Consider the following 21,055-nt stretch of genomic DNA (forward strand, 5'->3'; position numbering starts at 1 on the left):
GTATGCTACTGTAGTTTAATTAATTATTTAGCTAATTTGAAAAATTCCCCTCTTCTCAAATCTATAACTATATGACTAATGTCCCCATTAGAAAAAAAAAATCTACATGAAAGGGAAATACTGGTAAAAACCACAGCTGGTAAAGTGCTTTTGCATAAGTCTGGTATGCTGGGTGTGATTGAACTTCCTTTCATTAGAAAGTTCCAGTAAAAAAATCAAATAACATCTTATTGTTCTGACACAATTTTGCCCCCACAGCTGAGATTAATTTGATTTTTTTTTTCAAAAAAGCAAGGTTAAAAAAGGGCAACATTAACCCTATATCCCTAAACATTTTAAGGTTATTTTTTACTTATGTCCCTATCTTTCAAAACTAGGTATGATAAAATATGAATTATATAAAATATTATTTATCTCTCTAGGATGTTAGAATCCATAAAAGACCTCTCATTTAGCTGTGCTGTGAAGCATCATTTCCTTAGCTTCCTGTTGACCTATGCTGGCCTTCTGTGTATCCCAAGCCAATCACATGTCTCAGTCTATATTTAGTTTCTTTTTCTGATTGGCTAAACAATAATTTGATTGACAGCGACTTCCTCTCTTAGCAAGAATCACTTGGGTTTCAGAGAAATGAATATGCAGGCATAAATTATTACCACAATATCAAGTTTCTGTCTGCTGTCTCTTACATATAGTAATTCATTGGTTGAAAAAAAATATATTTTCTAATATTATTTTTTATTGCACAACTCTATTCCAATTATGATGATCATTCTTTCTAAAGAATAAAAACAGGAAGTCTTAGTCTTTCTTGCTTGACTAGTTTCTAACCATGGTTTTGAATTTATAATTTGATTTTGTCTTAATTGATTTTTCTAATCTGCTAGAAAAAAAACATCATGCAGTTATTCTATAAATTGTTATAGAAGTGATATCATTGAAATATGCATTCCACATCTAAGTCAGATCATGACTTAGATTTCCTGTTGAATTTGAGTATAAGCTATCAGGATTGGTTCAAATCAGGGCCAGCTGTTGTACCCATTGTACCAACAGGATACTGTTAGGGAATTTCATGACCCTATCCATCAGTTATTAATAAATAACCATGAACTATTGCAATCTAGGAGTCACTATTGATGAGGTTTTGTTATGCAACGATAGTCATCATCCAGGAATAGCCTTAATTATATTATTCAATGTAGGCTTGTCATATTTCTTGATTGAACTCGCCCATCTTTTTTATAAGAAAATCAGAAATTTTAACCTTATTGTGGTAAACTCATAATGTTGTTTTTGTGCTTATTTGACTTTGTTCCTTTTCCAGTCATGGCAACCAGCAATGCTTTTCCTGCCAAGGAATTAAGCTCTGTGTGGAGTGGTTTAAAAAACGGGGACACAAAGAGATCACTGTGTTTGTACCACAATGGAGGAAGGAGGCTCCTAGAATTGATACTCCAATGGAGGACCAGGACATACTATTAGAACTTGAAAGACAACGGCATGTTGTGTTCACGCCATCCAGAAGAGTAAATGGCAGGCGGATAGTCTGTTACGATGACAGGTTTATTCTACGACTGGCATCAGAGATTGATGGGATCATAGTATCGAATGATAACTTTAGAGACTTGTTTGATGAAAATCCAAAATGGCAAGAGGTCATTGAGCATAGGATTCTTATGTACTCTTTTGTTGGAGACATATTCATGGTCCCTGATGACCCTCTTGGCCGGCATGGCCCCACCCTAAATGACTTCCTAAGAAAAGGGTCTGTTAGCCATCCACGAATATGCCCCTATCTGAAGCGGTGTACATATGGATTGCGGTGTAAGTTCTACCACCCTGAACGGGACCCTGGGAGACAGGAAAAGCAGGAGTTGCGGCAAGTGACGTCATCCATCTCTCAGGGGAGGTACTTGAGGGAAACACCTCAAGGGAATGGGGGAATGCTACAAACACAAGATTCCCAACATAAGGTACATTGTAAATATGTACTTATTGATAGCAGTTATCAATATATTTTAGTTTTGCTATTCATCTCTGCATATTAGCAAAGAAAAGGTAATTATCAATCTACTGTAGTGTACTTTAGAAAGTGTTGTTTTTATTGAATAAAGAATTTTCATTATTTTTGGTCTAAGTTGCTTTCTATTTGAACGGTCCCATTATTTATATTTTCTTTTGTCCTTTTCCAAATTGTTCAACAATTCTAACAGCTTTTTTGATCAATTCACAGGCTCGAGCAGCCCCCAGAAATGGAGGTCCCCAATATACTACCAGCCCATATGGACAACTTAACATGCAGTATAGTGCTGCACTGTCTCACAGGCAGGCATTAACGATGCGGGATAATGGACGTGACATGGAGAGACACACCAAGTCATCAGCAACAAGGACTAATTACGACCAGACTGATGGGATGAATAGTGAACTCTTCAACGAACTTATAACCATTTTCCCAGATAATGAGGAGGCGATATTGAAAATAATGCGCGAGAATCCAAATGCTGACAAGCAGCTACTGGCTAATCTTGTTGCCTCTTGTGTGTGAGTTAAGTGGCATTCATGGGTGAGCTTGGATTGCTAGATGCATGCAAAAAAATTTATAATGGTGGACTCATTGATTACGGTACAATTTAAAAAAATAATAATAATTTCACTGGCTGAAATTTGATGTTTAGCTAGTGCCTCAACAGTCAAGAGTTTACAAGCCAGACATTAAACAAAAATTTTCAAAATACAGAGTACTACAGTATGAGACCAATTGAAAGGATTGAGATATCCAGACTCAAGGACAACAATGTTTTGAATGTATTTGTTACTTACGTTATTCACTATCAAAATCTACTCTAACTCAAAGTGGAAATCGCATTAGTTTACTACTGGTGGCCTGGCAGAAACCTCAACCAAAAGGAGTCTTTTGCTCCGACGAAGGGCTAAAGCTCGAAACGTCAGCGCAAGCACTCTGTTTCACAGAGGCGTTTTACATACCTTTTCATCACTCTGTTTCACAGAGGCGTTTAACATACCTTTTCACCTTGTGTTGATTCATACCTTGTCTACACCACACCTACACAGACCATCTAGTTTTTCTACAGCTTGTCTGTAGTCTTTCTAGTTATACTATTAGAATCCTCCCTATCTTATAGGCCATCTGCTATTAGTTGCTTTTAGGAGCCTTTCATTAGTTGCATCCTTAATGAAGGCTCCAATAGCCAAATTGCTTGTACAATTTTGGAAGATTTTTTGTGTTTTCTGTTAGAAATCATTAAAGATCGTTATGTTTTTTTACCAGAAGTCAACTGTCCGATCGCCACTTTAAGTAGAGTAGACATTGATAATGAGTAATGTAAGTTGTTTCTTAACACTAACAAAGAAGGCATGAGGGCTGGGGGGAGGGGGAAAAATTGATCTTTTGTGGACTAAAAGTTTTGTGCTTCAAGAAAATACGGTTTAAAGTTTTGATAAATCCCTGTTGTTATACTCAAAGAAGTATAGTGAAATGTTTCTTTCTATGAGAGAGTGCAATTATTAGATAAGTAATTAATGTTAGTTTGTGTTAAAAGAATTTGTTCGATTTTTACTTTAACTGTTTTTCTCCTAAAAAACCCATGTGGGTTGTGCATTGATAGTAATATTTGTCAGCTTGCTTGTAATTATTTTTGTGATGTTTTTTTCTATGGAATAGCGTTCGTATTTTTACCATCTTTTTGGCTGTCAGCTAATAGACACTTTATTGTCTGATATAGCCAGTAGTTTAGTCCCTCCTGTTTTTATGTCAGGACATCAGGAGCTTGAACCCTAAAATTAAACATTTTTCTGCTAAATTCAAATTGAATTTTAGCAATGATAAATATTGTCTTCTGTACACCTTTGGTCTAGGGGAAAGGATTAAATAAATAACTTTTGTTGTGTATTGTACATTGGAAAAACAGCGAACATAGCAACTTATTCAGCACCAACAAACAAAAAAAACAGATATTTTTTTTTCAGAAAGGAATTAGTTGAGTTTATTTCTTTGTCATTCTCTGATGTGACGGGTGCAGTCATTTCTTATTTTTTTGTTTGATCATTTTGTTTTGAATTTGCCACCCAAAAAGGTCATGTGATCTCTTAGTGCAAGTCCCCCTTTTACCCTTTCACCATGTTTTTGGCTTGAAAATCTCTTTTAGGGCAGTTTAAAGAATGCTTTCTTCTAATTTGTGCAAATTATTGATATATTTTTTTCACAAAAGTGAAAATACATAAGATTGCATGTACAAAGTCAAGAGTATCCTATATGTAGAACAAAACACATATTAGGGATAGTTTTGCAAATGAGAAATAAAGTTTAAATATTTGCATAAGTGTCTCAGTTTTTTTCTTGATAAAAAATGGGCAAATGTTTAGATGCTTTTTTCTACTTCTCCAGTATAGCTGTAGAAGTTAGTGTTTCAAAGAAGCTGCATGTCAGTATTTCATTGTTTCTGTGTTCTTTAGGTCCAAAATTTTGTGACACCCGCCTAATGAAACAGGGCGTTAGGGGATGTAAAAACCGTGAATCCGCAAAACCGTCAAAATAAGTCGTACCCGTAAACAGCGCACTCTAGAGCAACCGCAATACCGCGGAATTAAATACGAAAAACTACCCCCCCCCCCCCCCCCTCCTAATGCAGATGAGTTGACAGCTATGACACACACAACAAATCTATTATTCCAAAATCGCGAAAATAAAGTGATCTGTTTTTTTTTTTTTTACGGAAATGGGAAAATCGCGAAAATAAAGTGTCGCGAAATATCGCTATCTAAAAATCGCGAAATTTTGACGTCGCGAAAATGGAGTGTAATAAGGAAGAAGCAAAGACTCATTCCCATATAGCTCTATTTCAATTCGGATAACTTCTCTAAAAATTATTCAGGCTATTTGCAAAGATTCATCGTATGAGTTCCTAGATTGACTGCAAAAAGACTTGAATGAATTGAATGCGAATGCCTAGACTACCCTGGGTACCAGAGCCTCTAGATTTCTTTCTTGTCCATTGGCTGAGCGTCACTGGAAGTCTGGAGGCTCTGGTACCCAGGGTAGGTAGTCACGCTAGCTACAACAAAACCTAACTGTGCGACATCTCAAAAATTACGGACAGTTAGATAGAAACTTGCCAAAAGGCTAATTTATGCAAATTTTGCAGAGAAAACTTCAAAATAAACATCGAAAAAGCAGAGCCGCAGATCGGCTGTTGAAAACAGTGATATGTACAAAAGGGAATAACAGAGACTTGCTTGGGATATGCTTTCTACAACAACAACGCCAAAAAGTGCGATTGAAAAATAATTCAAAAACAGCGCGCGCTGGCCTATCCCAGGGCCATTTCCCGCCGACCCAAATGACAGGAACGAGGTTGTTCGACCACCTAGACCCCCAGCGGTACTCGTTTACCAAGTGGCGGCGGCGGTTACTCAGTGCGTCGTTTGATAGGTCGCAAGCGCGTAGTGACAGAGCTCGCTTTTGAACACTAACAGATATTAGACTTCAATTCGGAGTCAAATTATCCTATAGCCCGTGATCTCTGATAGCTAAGGGCTAGAATTGCTGCTGAACACACCCAAAGTGCCTTTAGGGTTAAAAATGATATTACCAACTATCACCCAATCTATTTTTATACAGCCCCCTCCCCCGGGAAATATCCCCTACATCAAGAAATGTGTGACGTCAATAATTTTATCAACCTCGTTCCCAGGTTCCCAGGATATTCTGAATCTTTGCCTTCCTTTGACATTTTGAACCGACTTACCTCACCGCTGACTAACTTTACTACGAACAGGATCGATTAACTTGTACAAACGTCACCATCAATTTAGTCTTTTGAATTTGCACGAAAATGAGTAATCTAGCTAGTAGGATGGCTTATAAACCTACCCAAACTCTTCGTAAACTCGCAGAAAAATCGTCCCTGGACATTGTCTCCCGTGAGTTTGCAGACTATATGGATAGCAAAGATCCTTTGAGAAAAATGCGAGATGAGTTCTTCTATCCTCGTGTGAAAGATTTGCCTGGAGGTGAGGGTCATTATTCTGAATTGAGATTTGGTACACTCATTTTGGTGTTACAAAATGTTGCATGTCGTGAAGAGGGGGGAACCAATTTATAAAACGTATGATAGAATGCAATTCTAATTATTTATGCACTAGTCAATTGAAACCCCACATCCATGATCCCGTGTAAGGATGGGGGATTACCCCCCTCAGGACAAAACTACAGTCAAATGCCCCTACCCTTGGTATGCAAACTATAGGCAACTACCTGACACACAAGACATTTGAAAAAGCTTTTATCTTTCAAAGCCAGTACACTTCAGCAAATTTGTACTAATAACTATAGCCTACCTGTTGGCTTTGATGGTTTTTCCGGCACAAAAACCCCGAAAACACAGAGTTCACATAACCCGGCCGCCAGGGGAAGGGGGAGGAAAAATGCAAGGGGCAGGGGAGGTGGAGAGGGGAAAAGAACGCCAACAGGATGTCTCACCTTTTTCGTTTATTGATTTCAAATTTCAAGGGGGACTAGCTACATGTTGCATTATTACCTTTGCACAGCGCTAAGATTCTAGCTCTATCTACTTCAGTTTGTTTTGTTTTGAATTCGAGAATCAAATCTGATTAATAATCGACAACGATTATATGACATGTTATTGAGCTGTCAATTTTGTGTCACGTGTTATATTTTAGTTCGTCGAACGAAAAAGGCGAGACATTCTGTAGGCATTCTTTTCCCCCTGCCTGGTGCATTTCCCCCCCCCCCCCCCCCTCGCCCTGCGAACTCTGTGTTTTCAGGGTTTTCTTGCGGGAAAAACTATCAAAGCCTACAGGTAGGCTATAACAACTATGAAGAAAACAGTTATCCAAAAAAAAAATTGAAAGAGACTCAAACCAGAAACTGACACAACTTTTGCGAAGTACATTTATGATGTTATTTCTTTGTCCCTAAAACTGTCAATTCCCCCACCCCCTTGGGACAGATTCTTGTTCAAAAGTGCTCTAAACCCCACGCTAAACAGGAGGTTCCGCTATAAAAGGGAAAGCCCCTCACACTGCCACGCTAATAGTCACAAATTATAAGCCTCCTGTAAAATTGCTTATCTCTGAGTGTCAGTTGGTTGGAATAAAACTATTTTTGCACATAGAAAATTATGAAATAAGTGATTTGCCACTCACGTTTTTTAGTAAAAAAATTTAAATTTTGCGTAATCAAACGCATCTGCATAAATTATTATCACGCTGTGATGATGCTTGTCTTTTAGAGCACGCACAGCTTGGTATAGCAATATTTTACTATAAATAGGAACATTTTAGGTGTACAAGTCTAGGAATGATATTTAATTTAGATTAGAATATGAAATTCGAATTTAGCACTCAGAGCAATTGTTGACGCATTGACAGCTGATTGATATCTGATTGTTCTTCAGCCCTGGGGTGGGAGGAGCTTTCCTTGTGTTTAACCCTACACTTCCCCGGGACCATGGGGGTGGGGGTTTCAAATGACTAGTGCATAAAATTAGTTATCAAGAGCACTAGGCATAAAATACTTGAGTGAGGGCTTTCCTAGAACAGTGCTCTGTAGACTGCAAGACTGTTTCCTAGATAGTTTGCATGATTTTCTCTAAATGCCAAATAAATAAATATAAATGAATAAGTAAGCAAATGCACAAAAGTGATTATTTTATTGATTATTTTAACCATTTTGAGTCATGACAAGACAGGTACCTTGGTTCACCTAAAATTTTAACTCGCTACAACCCTATTTTATTGGTTGGGAGGGTAGAGTATTGATTTAGTTCCTTTATTTAGTTACTCTTATCACTTTTATTTGGTGTGTCAAGTTTTTGAGCATGATTTCTGATTGTGTTTACCCTTATTCTTTCAGTTGATCTGTCACTAGTTGATGGTGACCAGGATTCAATATATTTTTGCGGCAATTCCTTGGGACTTCAACCTCGTGGATGTAGAGAACTTATTGATAGAAGTCTAACAAAGTGGGAACAAATGTAAGTTATATGACTTATAGCCAGGGTTTTAAACAAAGCATCCACAAATCAGTTGCTCAGGGCGTCTTTTCCCCCTCTTTCTTTCTCCCACACTCCCTGTGTGCCCAATCTCCACGACACTCTGGGTCCCAAAGGGTGTTAGCAAGGTGGTTTATCATCCATTTAGTAGACTATTATGTTACTGGATATTTAATCCTACATAACAATGAAACTTTATTTTTTTCATTGATTCAAATTTGCATTACATCAGAACTGTGTGTCATATTCTCTAGTGCAAATCCCAGGGGAAAGGGGGAATTCCAATAAAAAAAGTCTGGGGTGATCATTAGCAGAATCAATTTTAACCCTGAGGGATAGCACTTTGGGTGTGGTCAACAGAAATGTTTACCCACAAGAGATGGCACTTTGGGTGTGGTCCTGTTAGCCCTGACAAATAGCAGCATCGGAAAAACTAGTTGGTCCAATTTTATACCCTAAAAGCCCTAAAATATATACTTTTCTGGAGAGTCTCCCACCCTTGGTGCAAATACCTAAACGCTTAGCTGTATTCTATGTTCTTCTAGGGGTGTACTTGGGCATACGTCGGGATGGTGTCCATGGAAACCAATTGAGGATATTCTTATCAAACCTATGGCAGAGATAATAGGTACAGAAACATACAGTACTTAAAATTTCTACTGATGGAATTTCTGTTGCATGGAATGTTAAAACAAGTGATTTTACTGTCATGTTTTAGGTGCGAAAGATATTGAAGTTGTAGCTATGAACACACTGACGGTTAATCTGCATATGATGATGGTACCGTTTTACCGTCCGACACCCCAACGGTATAAGATTTTAATGGAGGGAAAAGCTTTTCCCTCAGATCAGGTATGCATAGAAATTATTAGATTTTTATTGAGCTTTGAGGTATAAAGTACATCATAAAGAATGATTCAGGATCTACTAAGAATTCAGAATAGAGGTATAAGATTATTATTCATTTTTGTTAGTTTTCTTAGTTCTAACCATTGTATTACCTACGCAATGAATTTTCTATCTTGAAAATGAACAAAGCAGATTGAAAACTAGTAATTCACTGTTTCCCAAGGCATGGTGAACTAAGAGACTCCTTTTGAATGAAGTTCATACCATTACCTCATCAAATATGTGCAAATGTTGATTCTAATTGAGATTATGCAAATTGGGATATGGATAATCTACTTTTCCTAGTTTGTTTCCTTTTGTTATATGTTTTCAATGCAGGATAAACCAACACATATCGAAACTGTTTTTGCCAAGAATAAAAAAAACAATGGTTTGCATAACGACATGTCCACTGGGCAATCAGGAATCAGGTGATGGCGATGTAATCAGGTGATGGCGATGTCATCAGGTGATGGCGATGTAATCAGGTGATGGCGATGTAATCAGGTGATGGTGATGTAATCAGGTGATGGCGATGTAATCAGGTGATGGCGATGTAATCAGGTGATGGTGATGCCGATGGCGATGGTGGCTATTACTAATGTAATTGTTTTTTCATTAGAGTAACATTGATAATGGCTCTGTAATTTTTTAGTATGCCGGATGGCGATAGCGATGGTGGCTATTATTATTGTAATTGTTTTTTCATTAGAGTCATATTGATAATGGCTCTGTAATTTTTTAGTATGCCGCTCAGTCTCAAGTTCACTTTCATGGCTTTGACCCAGACAAAGACATCATAGAAGTTTTCCCACGAGAGGTACCTAAAGTTGACTTACCTTATATTACAGTATGTGAAAAATAATATGTTTTTGTTGTTGTTGTGATTTTTTGTTGTTGACACTGGTTGACAGAGCTGAATTTTGTTAAAAAACCTATAGATATTTATAGATATTTGAAACTATTTTGTCTGTTTTCTTGTATTTGTTAGGGTTTGCAGAAACCATATAATCAATATGTACTTTTTAAGGCTCTTACTTTTATGGGGAGGAGAAAGCTATCCCTACTAGCAAAATCAAAACTGCCTCTCACTGCTCACTGCGATAATAGACAAACAATACATAGATCTTGAAAATAGCAACTCTTACTCTTACTCTTATTCATCTAATGTGCCATATTGTCTTACAATATTGGCAATATGGCACATTAGATGAATCACCTATATTTGTTCCACTTTAGGGAGAGCAGAGTTTAAGAACAGAAGATATTTTATCAGCAATTGAGGAGCATGGGAATTCAATAGCACTTGTTCTTTTTTCAGGTCAGTATTAGTTAAGAGGGTGCAACACTTACTGTGCTTAACCAGCCATTTCTAGATACTAAAGAGACTTCAAGTAGTTCTTTGTCAGTAAAAGGGGGAACTATTGTCCGATAGCAGTGATCCAAATTCTTCCAATTAACTGGTGAAAGAAGCTTTTACTGTAGCGTCTATGATTAGTCTTTTTATCTTTATTTTTAAGTTTGCTTTACTGTTTGTCTCAAGTAGAGTAATTTGATTAATTGTGTCTCTACAATGAAGGAGAGGCTCGACACAGTTGGTTGAGTGTCACAGTAATGTCTGTGTGACACTGGGATCTGGCTTTGATTCCTTGTTTGGAAGTCATGAGGTTGTTGGTTCTTTACTTTGCTCTGGGGTTTTTTCTCTACGTCTCCTGGTTTTTCACTCTACAAACAAAAAAAACATCATTTTTTGTGTTCAGTGGTCAGGTGGGGTGGTGGTTACTAAAAATAGCCAGATTTGGACTCAACATGGCGCGCGGGTAATACCAAAGTGTCCCTCTCTTATCTTATACTCTCTTGGTCATATGGATCTGATAACTACTTACAATTTCCCTTAGAAGCTCAATATCAGGATAAAATGTATGTGGTGTCAGAAAGTAGAGTTCATGAGGTGTTTTAAGGAATGTACAGTAATACTTCCAATCTGTCCTGTTTTCCAGGGCACTACTGTCAGACCCGGGCGAACGGACCCCCCACACACAACGGCCAAAAGTCCACTTTCGGTTCTCTAAAGACGTGCTATTTGTAGACAAAACTATAAAGCATAAGCTAGATCACAATGGTTTGTCATTAATCTATAAGTCAGACTTTTTTGTAGCCAAATCCGACAATAAACGTCCCGTGGAGATACTGCAAAGCCATCAGAAGAATTCCTTTTTATTATTTTGGGGGTGGTCAGATTTTTATCCCACCCCTTTCCTCCAGATTAGATCCACTTTTTTGGATTTTGCACCCCCCCCCCCCCCCCCCCCCAAGAAAAACCCTGGGTATGGACCTGACTATGCTATACGTTATGTGAGTAATGTTTTGTTTACTTGTTTTTAGGGGTCCAATATTACACTGGACAGTTCTTTGATATGAAAACAATCACTGCTGCGGCACAGAAAAAGGTGAACAATCTTGATCTCTGTGTATTTGACTGGGACCTCGCACATCCCAACACTTGGTTTTTCTAACTCTTTTTATGTTATTATATAATTAGGGCTGCGTAGTTGGCTGGGACCTCGCACATGCTGTTGGCAATGTAGAGCTTCATCTGCATGACTGGAATGTGGACTTTGCCTGTTGGTGCACCTACAAGGTATCCATAAGTTCTAGTTATTTTGAGACTCAGACCTGGGCATTTTTGGGGTAAAGAATTTTGTAGGTAGTATTGATACACACTTTAAACTCTTACAGGGGAGCAGGGGCCGATCTAGCTTTTTGCTTAAGGGGGGTATGCTCAATGACAAGGGGGCAAGGAGGCATTTTTTGTGGTACATATGGCTTCCTGGCAGCCCAAAGGAGTGGCTTAATGCTCCCCCTAGATGTGCTACTGGGGAGGGTAACACTGAGGTGTATATGTAGAAGAAAAGGATTGACTGTTAGTATTCAGGGGACAGTTTTGAGGGGAGTGGAGGGTATGCAATTTTAAGGGGAGGTATGCCATTCTGGTGGGTATTATAGAGCAATTAACTGGACTCTGATCCTCTGCTGTACACTGTACACCCCAGTGCAGAATAAATATTCACAGTCAATTAATTGTAAAGACGGGTGCTCGAAAACTGTAAAAAGGGGTGTTGAGGAGGGAGCAGGTTTAGTCCTTATCCGAGAAGACAAGGGATTAACAGTCCCCAATGTAGCCAGATTTGTACACCTATTTTTACACACCCAAGTTGACCTGACATGGTTGAAACCTTGGTCCACTTGCTTATAGGAGACGAAGCCCCTCCAATGAGCTATCGCTCTCACCTTTGTTTATTTATTTTTCAGTACCTAAATTCAGGGCCGGGTGGTATTGCTGGCGCATTTGTCCACGAGAAACATGCATATAACTTCGAACTTCCAAAGTAAGTAAGCGCACATGCACTATTCAAGCATAACTGGATGTTTTTGTTATGGCTACGGGATGCTTATGACTCCCGTACAGAGGCCTCTTTTCTTTATATTTTACCGGGCTTGGGTTCATGGGTAAAGAGAACAAGATATCGTACTGACTGACAAACTTTATCAACAACAGACATAAAACACATGGCCGAGAACAAAGGACCACCTGTGTCAACAAGGGCTCATTATGTATGCCTGCGCAAAATTATTATTCTTGTGCCTGCACAAAATTGGTATTCCTGCGGAAAAAAAAACCGGGTAATTTCGGTCACTACTACTGTATCCTTCCTTGTAGGTTTGCTGGTTGGTGGGGGACAGACAGAAATAGCAGATTTCAGATGAGAAAAGGTAAGTCTCTCAAAGGCGTTCGTGCACATTTACAGTATATAGGGGCTTATTTTTAAGGTTTCACAAATGTGATTCTACTAAGCGCAGATAAACTAAGAGGGGAATCTGCGATACTCCAGTTGGACGGGCCTCAACAGCCAGATATATGTCAGAGTTGAATTGTCTGCTCTTTGTTTGTCTGAGTGTGTGACACTAAGAGCGGCTGCTAAGCAGACTAGAGTCAATAAAACTTGTTTTTTTTTTTTTTCAGAGTTTACTTGACTCATCATTAAAGCCGCATTGTCACCAGTTTACTTCCGGTCGATTACGTAACAATCTCCAATGATTTTTAACGGAAAACGCGAAAATATTTCAAAATATTGAAAGCAGTGTGTTTATTAAAAGTTTCTTTGAGGATGTGATTGATAATTTTGAGCGGATGGCCTGTTTAATATCTTGGATTTTAATAGATTTTTTTGTCTTTTAACAGTTGAGGTTTCCGTCGGACCTCCGGAAGTAAACTGGTGATAATGCGACTTTAACGTGTCCTCCGAGACATAAAAAGAGAAAAACTTCATTTACAATGCTTACACACTAACCCACACTCATGACTGTAAACTGTGTGAAGCATTCCATATCTATACTGGCAACTAAACTCAATCTAAACTGCATTTGCGACACAGCTTGAGTATCAAGGCTTTATTTTTGCACAGAATTTGAGCAAATTCCTGGCGCTCACGGCTACCAGTGCTCCAACCCTCCCGTGTTCCAGTGTCTTTTACTTAGAGCCAGTCTAGATGTAAGTCACCTTGCTTATACATACCTCTCATGTCCCACCCACCATTTTTTTTGAGGTGTCGGTGAAGAGAATTCCCCGAAAATCTTAAGTAAGCCAAAATCTCTCTGGAAAAAAAATCAAAACAAGTAATCCTTGGCTGAAAGCCACATCGACATTCCAGATGACAAAATCGGAAACATACCTCCTTGTCTTATAATAATTGCTTCCCCCATAATTCTACTTTCCTTGAATTCTGTACTTTTGATATTGAAAACTTTTAATACCACTCTCCTACCACAAATACTCCAATAATCACTGCCATGGGCTACTTCCAATTGTCTAATTCAAAGTATAAACTACAAGTTGCTAAAGACATGAACCGAATCACTGTCATTTGACTGGTGAATCCAGGGTTGGTTCCAAGGGCTCAATAGACCTACCCCTTTAAGCTCCGATACAGTTGAGCACTAGGAAAACTTTGGTGAATTGTCAAAAATTGATCAATCCTGTTTAAGTCGGCCGCAGTACTTCACAAAGAATGGTATGTTTTAGAGTCGAATCGAAAAACGGAAATATTGTACCAAGCCTACCCCCCTTCGGATGACTAACTTGTGATAATTCTATAGGTTTTCGAGAAGACTTCTGTTAAAGAAATTCGTGCTAAAGGAGACCTTTTGACAGGTATGCTTATCTGCCTATTTTTAGCCTATTTTTAGAGAATCCGCCTATTCTTATTCAATAGAATCAGAGGCAGTGGAGTGATGTTTGGCGGCGCACTCTTTGCTGCCCCCTCTGCCACCTCCCCTCACCCCCTGGCCCCATTATCACTGCCTACATGCCCCCCTTCCAACCTCTGCTACCTCCCCTCCTGCCCCCTCTGACACCACCCCTCACCCCCTAGCCCCATTATCACTGCCCACCCCCGCCCCCTCTGACACCACCCCCATTCCCCTCTGCTGCTGCCCTCCATCCCCTCCTCCCCCTGTCCTTTCCTCTCGCTGCCCGAACTGAAAAAAATGCCCTTCGCTATTGAAAGACTCCAAACATATACCGGTACGCAGTATTTCAGAAACAGACATGAAATCCTAGAACAACTGAAACCAATCATGTTTTTTTATTTGCAGCTTATTTAGAGCTTCTACTTCTACACTATTTCTCACCATCTAACGACATCACTAAAAACGGCAAAACCCCACATGTCTCTATAATAACACCCACGGACCCGAAAGACCGCGGATGCCAGCTGTCAGTGAAATTCTCAGTCCCTGTTGATAAGGTGTTTGAAGAGCTGTGTAAACGAGGCTTTGTGGTAAGTACAATAATGAACCCTTAATAAAACCTGTAGTTTTGTTGTTGTTGTTGTTGTTTCTCTTCAATCAATATTTCTAGGAGCAGGCTTTTGTAGGGGTTGCAACCATAAGGAAAAAAGTCACCTAAGTTTCTTCGTGCTTCACCCCCCCACCCACCCCTCATTTCACAAACACCTCCCCTCTGTGAGAACAAAAATGCTATTAAAAGAATCACCTCTATTTTTTTTCGTTCTCGTAACCACCCGAGTTCACCTACCCTACCCTACCCTACCCTACCCTACCCTACCCTACCCTACCCTACCCTACCCTACCCTACCCTACCCTACCCTACCCTACCCTACCCTACCCTACCCTACCCTACCCTACCCTACCCTACCCTACCCTACCCCTTAAAAGAACCCTTTATTGCCTTTTTATTTGTATACTTCTACATTCAATAGCTCAATTTATTGCCTTGCGGGTTTGTGTTATCAGACATCTTATTTTCAGATAAATTGTTACCGTAAAGATTATTAGCATCGTCTTCTTGTTTGTCACGTGACCTTTTCTTTCTCCAGGGAGACATACGTCACCCAGACGTCATGCGCATTGCGCCAGCACCGCTGTACAACTCGTTCGCGGACGTACATCGATTTATATCCATGCTCAATGCCGCCTTTAAAACCATCACTCCGAATAGCTGAGTAACAACGCCTGTCATTTGAAACAGTCACATAGGAAGCTTAATGGCCCTACTTTGAAAGCGTCACATAAGAGAGCTTAGTAATCCTGCATTCGTCACTTGAAGCCGCTGATTTACCGATCAAGGCTTAGGACCTCTATACTACATAGGCAACGATAAAAGAGCTAAGTAGCCTAGCCTTTGAGTGGGCCACTATGAAAAGCTAAGTAACCTCGTGATGCATGTGTGATTCATAGCGGTATCAATATTTGTGTGTTGGAGAGGGAACTCTGATTTTACATTATAGAGCCCTTTGTTATATTATACGATTGTGCTAAATGGCTCTTTTTATAGGGGCACATGTCATTATCCGTTGGTACACCATAGAACAATTTCTTTTTTCTTTTTCTTCTTTTCATGGATGGGCTTTAGCCAAATTGAACGTTCACGCACCAAGACTTGTAAATGTAATTTATCCTGTTCTTTTAGTCCTACGAGTTAAAGATGGTGTCGTAATGTTAAAGAAGTAACTTTTATTACCCCGTGGTAGAACGGTAGACTATTTTACATAGTTTCAAAAGCTATTTTAGAATAGACCTAACATTAAAACAATTAAAATTTCCATGTCGTAAAACATTGTCATGTGAAGGCGGTAGCTAGTAAAGTGTTCCCCCTGCTGAATTGAAACATGTGAAACAAGTGATAAAAGAGAGCATATGGAGGTGTGATTTTACAATTCTGAATATAATAAATAGCCTATTCTTCTAATTGTATTGTTGACTTGGCTTGTCTAGCTTTAGTAACGCAGACCACCTTTTTGTTTTTCTATAGCTTGTCTGTAGTCTGTTTTAGTTATACCATACAATAATAGTAACACTCTATCGAGAGTTAGTAACACTCTGTCGAGAGTTAGTAGCATTCTATCGAGAGTTAGTAGCACTCTATCGAGAGTTAGTAGCACTCTATCGAGAGTTAGTAACACTCTATCGAGAGTTAGTAGCACTCTATCGAGAGTTAGTAACACTCTATCGAGAGTTAGCAGCACTCTATCGAGAGTTAGTAACACTCTATCGAGAGTTAGTAGCACTCTATCGAGAGTTAGTAGCACTCTATCGAGAGTTAGTAGCACTCTATCGAGAGTTAGCAGCACTCTATCGAGAGTTAGTAACACTCTATCGAGAGTTAGTAACACTCTATCTAGAGTTAGTAGCACTCTATCGAGAGTAAGTAACACTCTATCGAGAGTTAGTAGCACTCTATCGAGAGTTAGTAGCACTCTATCGAGAGTTAGTAGCACTCTATCGAGAGTTAGTAGCACTCTATCAAGAGTTAGTAGAACTCTATCGAGAGTTAGTAACACTCTATCGAGAGTTAGTAACACTATATCGAGAGTTAGTAGCACTCTATCGAGAGTTAGTAACACTCTATCGAGAGATAGTAGCACTCTATCGAGAGTTAGTAGCACTCTATCGAGAGTTAGTAGCACTCTATCGAGAGTTAGTAGCACTCTATCGAGAGTTAGTAGCACTCTATCGAGAGTTAGTAGCACTCTATGGAGAGTTAGTAGCACTCTATCGAGAGTTAGTAACACTCTATCGAGAGTTAGCAGAACTCTATCGAGAGTTAGTAGCACTCTATCGAGAGTTAGTAGCACTCTATCGAGAGTTAGTAGCACTCTATCGAGAGTTAGCAGAACTCTATCGAGAGTTAGTAGCACTCTATCGAGAGTTAGTAACACTCTATCGAGAGTTAGTAGCACTCTATCGAGAGTTAGTAACACTCTATCGAGAGTTAGTAGCACTCTATCGAGAGATAGTAGCACTCTATCGAGAGTTAGTAGCACTCTATCGAGAGTTAGTAGCACTCTATCGAGAGTTAGTAGCACTCTATCGAGAGTTAGTAGCACTCTATCGAGAGTTAGTAGCACTCTATCGAGAGTTAGTAACACTCTATCGAGAGTTAGTAACACTCTATCGAGAGTTAGTAGCACTCGATCGAGAGTTCGTAGCACTCTATCGAGAGTTAGTAGCACTCTATCGAGAGTTAGTAGCACTCTATCGAGAGTTAGTAGCACTCTATCGAGAGTTAGTAACACTCTATCGAGAGTTAGTAGCACTCGATCGAGAGTTCGTAACACTCTATCGAGAGTTAGCAGCACTCTATCGAGAGTTAGTAGCACTCTATCGAGAGTTAGTAACACTCTATCGAGAGTTAGTAGCACTCTATCGAGAGTTAGTAACACTCTATCGAGAGTTAGTAGCACTCTATCGAGAGTTAGTAGCACTCTATCGAGAGTTAGTAACACTCTATCGAGAGTTAGCAGAACTCTATCGAGAGTTAGTAGCACTCTATCGAGAGTTAGTAGCACTCTATCGAGAGTTAGTAGCACTCTATCGAGAGTTAGTAACACTCTATCTAGAGTTAGTAGCACTCTATCGAGAATTAGTAGCACTCTATCGAGAGTTAGTAGCACTCTATCGAGAGATAGTAGCACTCTATCGAGAGTTAGTAGCACTCTATCGAGAGTTAGTAACACTCTATCGAGAGTTAGTAACACTATATCGAGAGTTAGTAACACTCTATCGAGAGTTAGTAACACTCTATCGAGAGTTAGTAGCACTCTATCGAGAGTTAGTAACACTCTATCGAGAGTTAGTAGCACTCTATCGAGAATTAGTAGCACTCTATCGAGAGTTAGTAGCACTCTATCGAGAGATAGTAGCACTCTATCGAGAGTTAGTAACACTCTATCGAGAGTTAGTAACACTCTATCGAGAGTTAGTAGCACTCTATCGAGAGTTAGTAGCACTCTATCGAGAGTTAGTAGCACTCTATCGAGAGTTAGTAGCACTCTATCGAGAGTTAGTAGCACTCTATCGAGAGTTAGTAGCACTCTATCGAGAGTTAGTAACACTCTATCGAGAGTTAGTAACACTCTATCGAGAGTAAGTAGCACTCTATCGAGAGTTAGTAGCACTCTATCGAGAGTTAGTAGCACTCTATCGAGAGTTAGTAACACTCTATCTAGAGTTAGTAGCACTCTATCGAGAGTTAGTAGCACTCTATCGAGAGTTAGTAACACTCTATCGAGAGTTAGTAACACTCTATCGAGAGTTAGTAGCACTCTATCGAGAGTTAGTAGCACTCTATCGAGAGTTAGTAGCACTCTATCGAGAGTTAGTAACACTCTATCTAGAGTTAGTAGCACTCTATCTAGAGTTAGTAGCACTCTATCGAGAGTTAGTAGCACTCTATCGAGAGTTAGTAACACTCTATCGAGAGTTAGCAACACTCTATCGAGAGTTAGTAGCACTCTATCGAGAATTAGTAGCACTCTATCGAGAATTAGTAGCACTCTATCGAGAGTTAGTAGCGCTCTATCGAGAATTAGTAGCACTCTATCGAGAGTTAGTAGCACTCTATCGAGAGATAGTAGCACTCTATCGAGAGTTAGTAGCACTCTATCGAGAGTTAGTAACACTCTATCGAGAGTTAGCAGCACTCTATCGAGAGTTAGTAGCACTCTATCTAGAGTTAGTAACACTCGATGAAAAATTATAAGTTATAGAGCTATGTCTCTTATGGGCCACCGTAAATGGCCGAATTGACAAATACGTTTTCGCAAGCCGAACAGTTTCTTCCGGATTTCGATCTTGTCGGAACAATCCTTGGCCCTTATCGCCATGTAAAAATGTCTTGCCCAGGCCGGTCATTGCGTGTGTTGGTTCAGTTGTTTCTCATCGGTATCATTTTTCGATGCTAAGATCTACAAAAGCGCTGGAAATATGGATGCCATAGAAGCTGCCTTAATACTACGGATATCATTAATAGTCGAGTAGTAATAATAATAATAATAATAATAATAATAATAATAATAATAATAATAATAATAATAATAATAATAATAATAATAATAATAATAATAATAATAATAATAATAATAATAAAAATAATATATTGAGTGATGTTATCAGTGGAATTTGTGTTCAAGCAGAGGTTTGTCTATGTAGACGAAAAACCCTGTTTTGTAAATATGTGATGTGAATATCCTCTCGCGCCGTGAACTATCTTTGCGTTTTCCTCCAGTTTTTTTAAAAGCATTCAAACCATTTTACATCATAACATCAAGTTAACTCACCGGGGGTTCGTTACTAAAATTACTACCCTAAAATTAACACCACTCTCCGACTTTTGAAATATAAAATCGCCTGATACTCGGGCTAATTGATTTTGGAAAGTGCCATATGCCCTACAGCCCTACAGAAAACAATGGAAATCTTGTCAATCATGCAATAACAAAAGCATAGCTACTGTTAAGAAAGCTAGGTGCAGGTGGTATTTTTGATAATATGTGAAAATAAGCCTTGCCAATCTGAATCGGTCATTGAAAATACAATGTCAATCCCAGTATGGATAACAAGCTAACTGATAGCCAATGTCTAGAAATTACCTTATTTTAAAAAGTGATGTGAGTTTTAATTAAAGCCAGCATGACTTCGCGATATCATTATACATATTACACATAATGCATGCCCTCAATAAATTGCTTCAATTGAAGTCTACCCATTCACACCGTGCCATTGTCCTCATTTATTAACCATGTCTATGACGACTGCCCCGTGTTATCTTAAGCTTTCTAAGCCTGATCTGCGTAACAAAGTGATAACCCAAATGGGGTTGTCACCACGACGTATGCCTTGAGTAAACAATACTGGCTTGTAAATAGGCCCTGAAACCTTACATTATTAAAAAGAGTGCAGACTGCGACTACGCGGTTTTAAAGGCCATGTAGAGAATCGGCGACAGAAGAGTTCCCAAATTTCAGAAGTTCTCCTGAACAGCAGACCAACTTCTGCAGACAGGATGACTTATCCGAAAGACCTCTTTCTCAAATTTTTACCCATGCAGGTGGCTGAGCATTTTCGCGAGCTCTCTCTCAAATGTCTTCTGGTACTGGGTATTGGACTTGCCTTTATTGGCGAAGTTAAGTCTGCTGGTGAGTTTTTAAAACCTGATCCTTATATCTTTTTTACTTAATGGGACTTTAAACGCTGAGAATAAGGATACAAGCCGACGATTATGTTGAAACGACTTTAAAGTCCTAAACGTTTGTAGAAATTGGTTTACTAGAAATGGGAGAAGGTAGAATGATAAGCTGATTAAACTTGTTTGAAATCTTTTTTTTCCATTTTCGAATCGATTAAAGTTGTAAGAAATTTCATTACAGTCGTGATACAAATGGCAGCTGAAAGACAAATGACTCCATGAATGACTCGCCTAGAATAAAGGCTCATCAAAATATTCTTCGAAGAAGTATGCAGAGGATTTTAGCATTGAAACCAAGATTTGGTTGTTACAAAAATCGCAACTTCGTAATTAAACCACTTTCCCAAACATGCCAAAATATCTGAAGGCTTAAAAAATATCCCTTACAAATTTACTGTTACATATTAGCACTTTATCGTAACATTTAAACTAACATTCAAACATCGGTATTTCAGTATATTTTACTCTTGATATTTTCTTTCGATAAAGTGTATTTATCGAAATACATACTGCGCCATTATTTCCTGAATACCCCTTTTTCAAAGTAACCATTTTATAAGAACGTTCAGCCTAAGATTTT

General features: G+C 38.9%; 3 protein-coding genes across 6 annotated transcripts in view; all 3 read left to right on the top strand.

The window, feature by feature from the left end:
- The window catches only part of LOC5510189 (endoribonuclease ZC3H12A), a 6,001-nt gene extending 1,658 nt beyond the window's left edge, over nt 1-4,343 (top strand). The window contains exons 3-4 of the mRNA XM_032379287.2: nt 1,328-1,976; nt 2,237-4,343. Of these exons, the coding sequence (XP_032235178.2) occupies nt 1,328-1,976; nt 2,237-2,551 (964 nt within the window). The 3' untranslated portion in view covers nt 2,552-4,343. The remainder of the gene's footprint in view (nt 1-1,327; nt 1,977-2,236) is intronic.
- A 1,383-nt stretch (nt 4,344-5,726) lies between these two features.
- LOC5510175 (kynureninase) lies at nt 5,727-16,197 on the top strand. Of its 2 annotated transcripts, none has more exons than XM_032379292.2 (14): nt 5,727-6,066; nt 7,901-8,021; nt 8,585-8,667; nt 8,758-8,891; nt 9,673-9,747; nt 10,167-10,248; nt 11,313-11,377; nt 11,470-11,568; nt 12,240-12,316; nt 12,649-12,701; nt 13,394-13,479; nt 14,085-14,139; nt 14,583-14,767; nt 15,326-16,197. In XM_032379292.2, the coding sequence occupies exons 1-14, from the start codon at nt 5,859-5,861 to the stop codon at nt 15,449-15,451; spliced, it is 1,449 nt and encodes a 482-aa protein (XP_032235183.2). In that variant the 5' UTR covers nt 5,727-5,858; the 3' UTR covers nt 15,452-16,197. The 2 variants fall into 2 exon arrangements, with proteins under 2 accessions (XP_032235183.2, XP_001630669.3); XM_001630619.3 differs by having other exon boundaries at nt 5,727-6,036.
- Nucleotides 16,198-18,886: 2,689 nt separating this feature from the next.
- The window catches only part of LOC5510174 (sushi, von Willebrand factor type A, EGF and pentraxin domain-containing protein 1), a 30,834-nt gene continuing 28,665 nt past the window's right edge, over nt 18,887-21,055 (top strand). The window contains exon 1 of one of the 3 annotated variants that reach the window (XM_048734140.1): nt 18,887-20,425. In XM_048734140.1, the coding sequence (XP_048590097.1) occupies nt 20,293-20,425 (133 nt within the window). In that variant the 5' untranslated portion in view covers nt 18,887-20,292. The remainder of the gene's footprint in view (nt 20,426-21,055) is intronic. The other 2 variants (XM_048734139.1, XM_048734141.1) reach the window with 2 other exon arrangements.

Source organism: Nematostella vectensis, chromosome 11 (genome assembly GCF_932526225.1).
Source record: "Nematostella vectensis chromosome 11, jaNemVect1.1, whole genome shotgun sequence".
NCBI classification, from domain to species: domain Eukaryota; kingdom Metazoa; phylum Cnidaria; class Anthozoa; order Actiniaria; family Edwardsiidae; genus Nematostella; species Nematostella vectensis.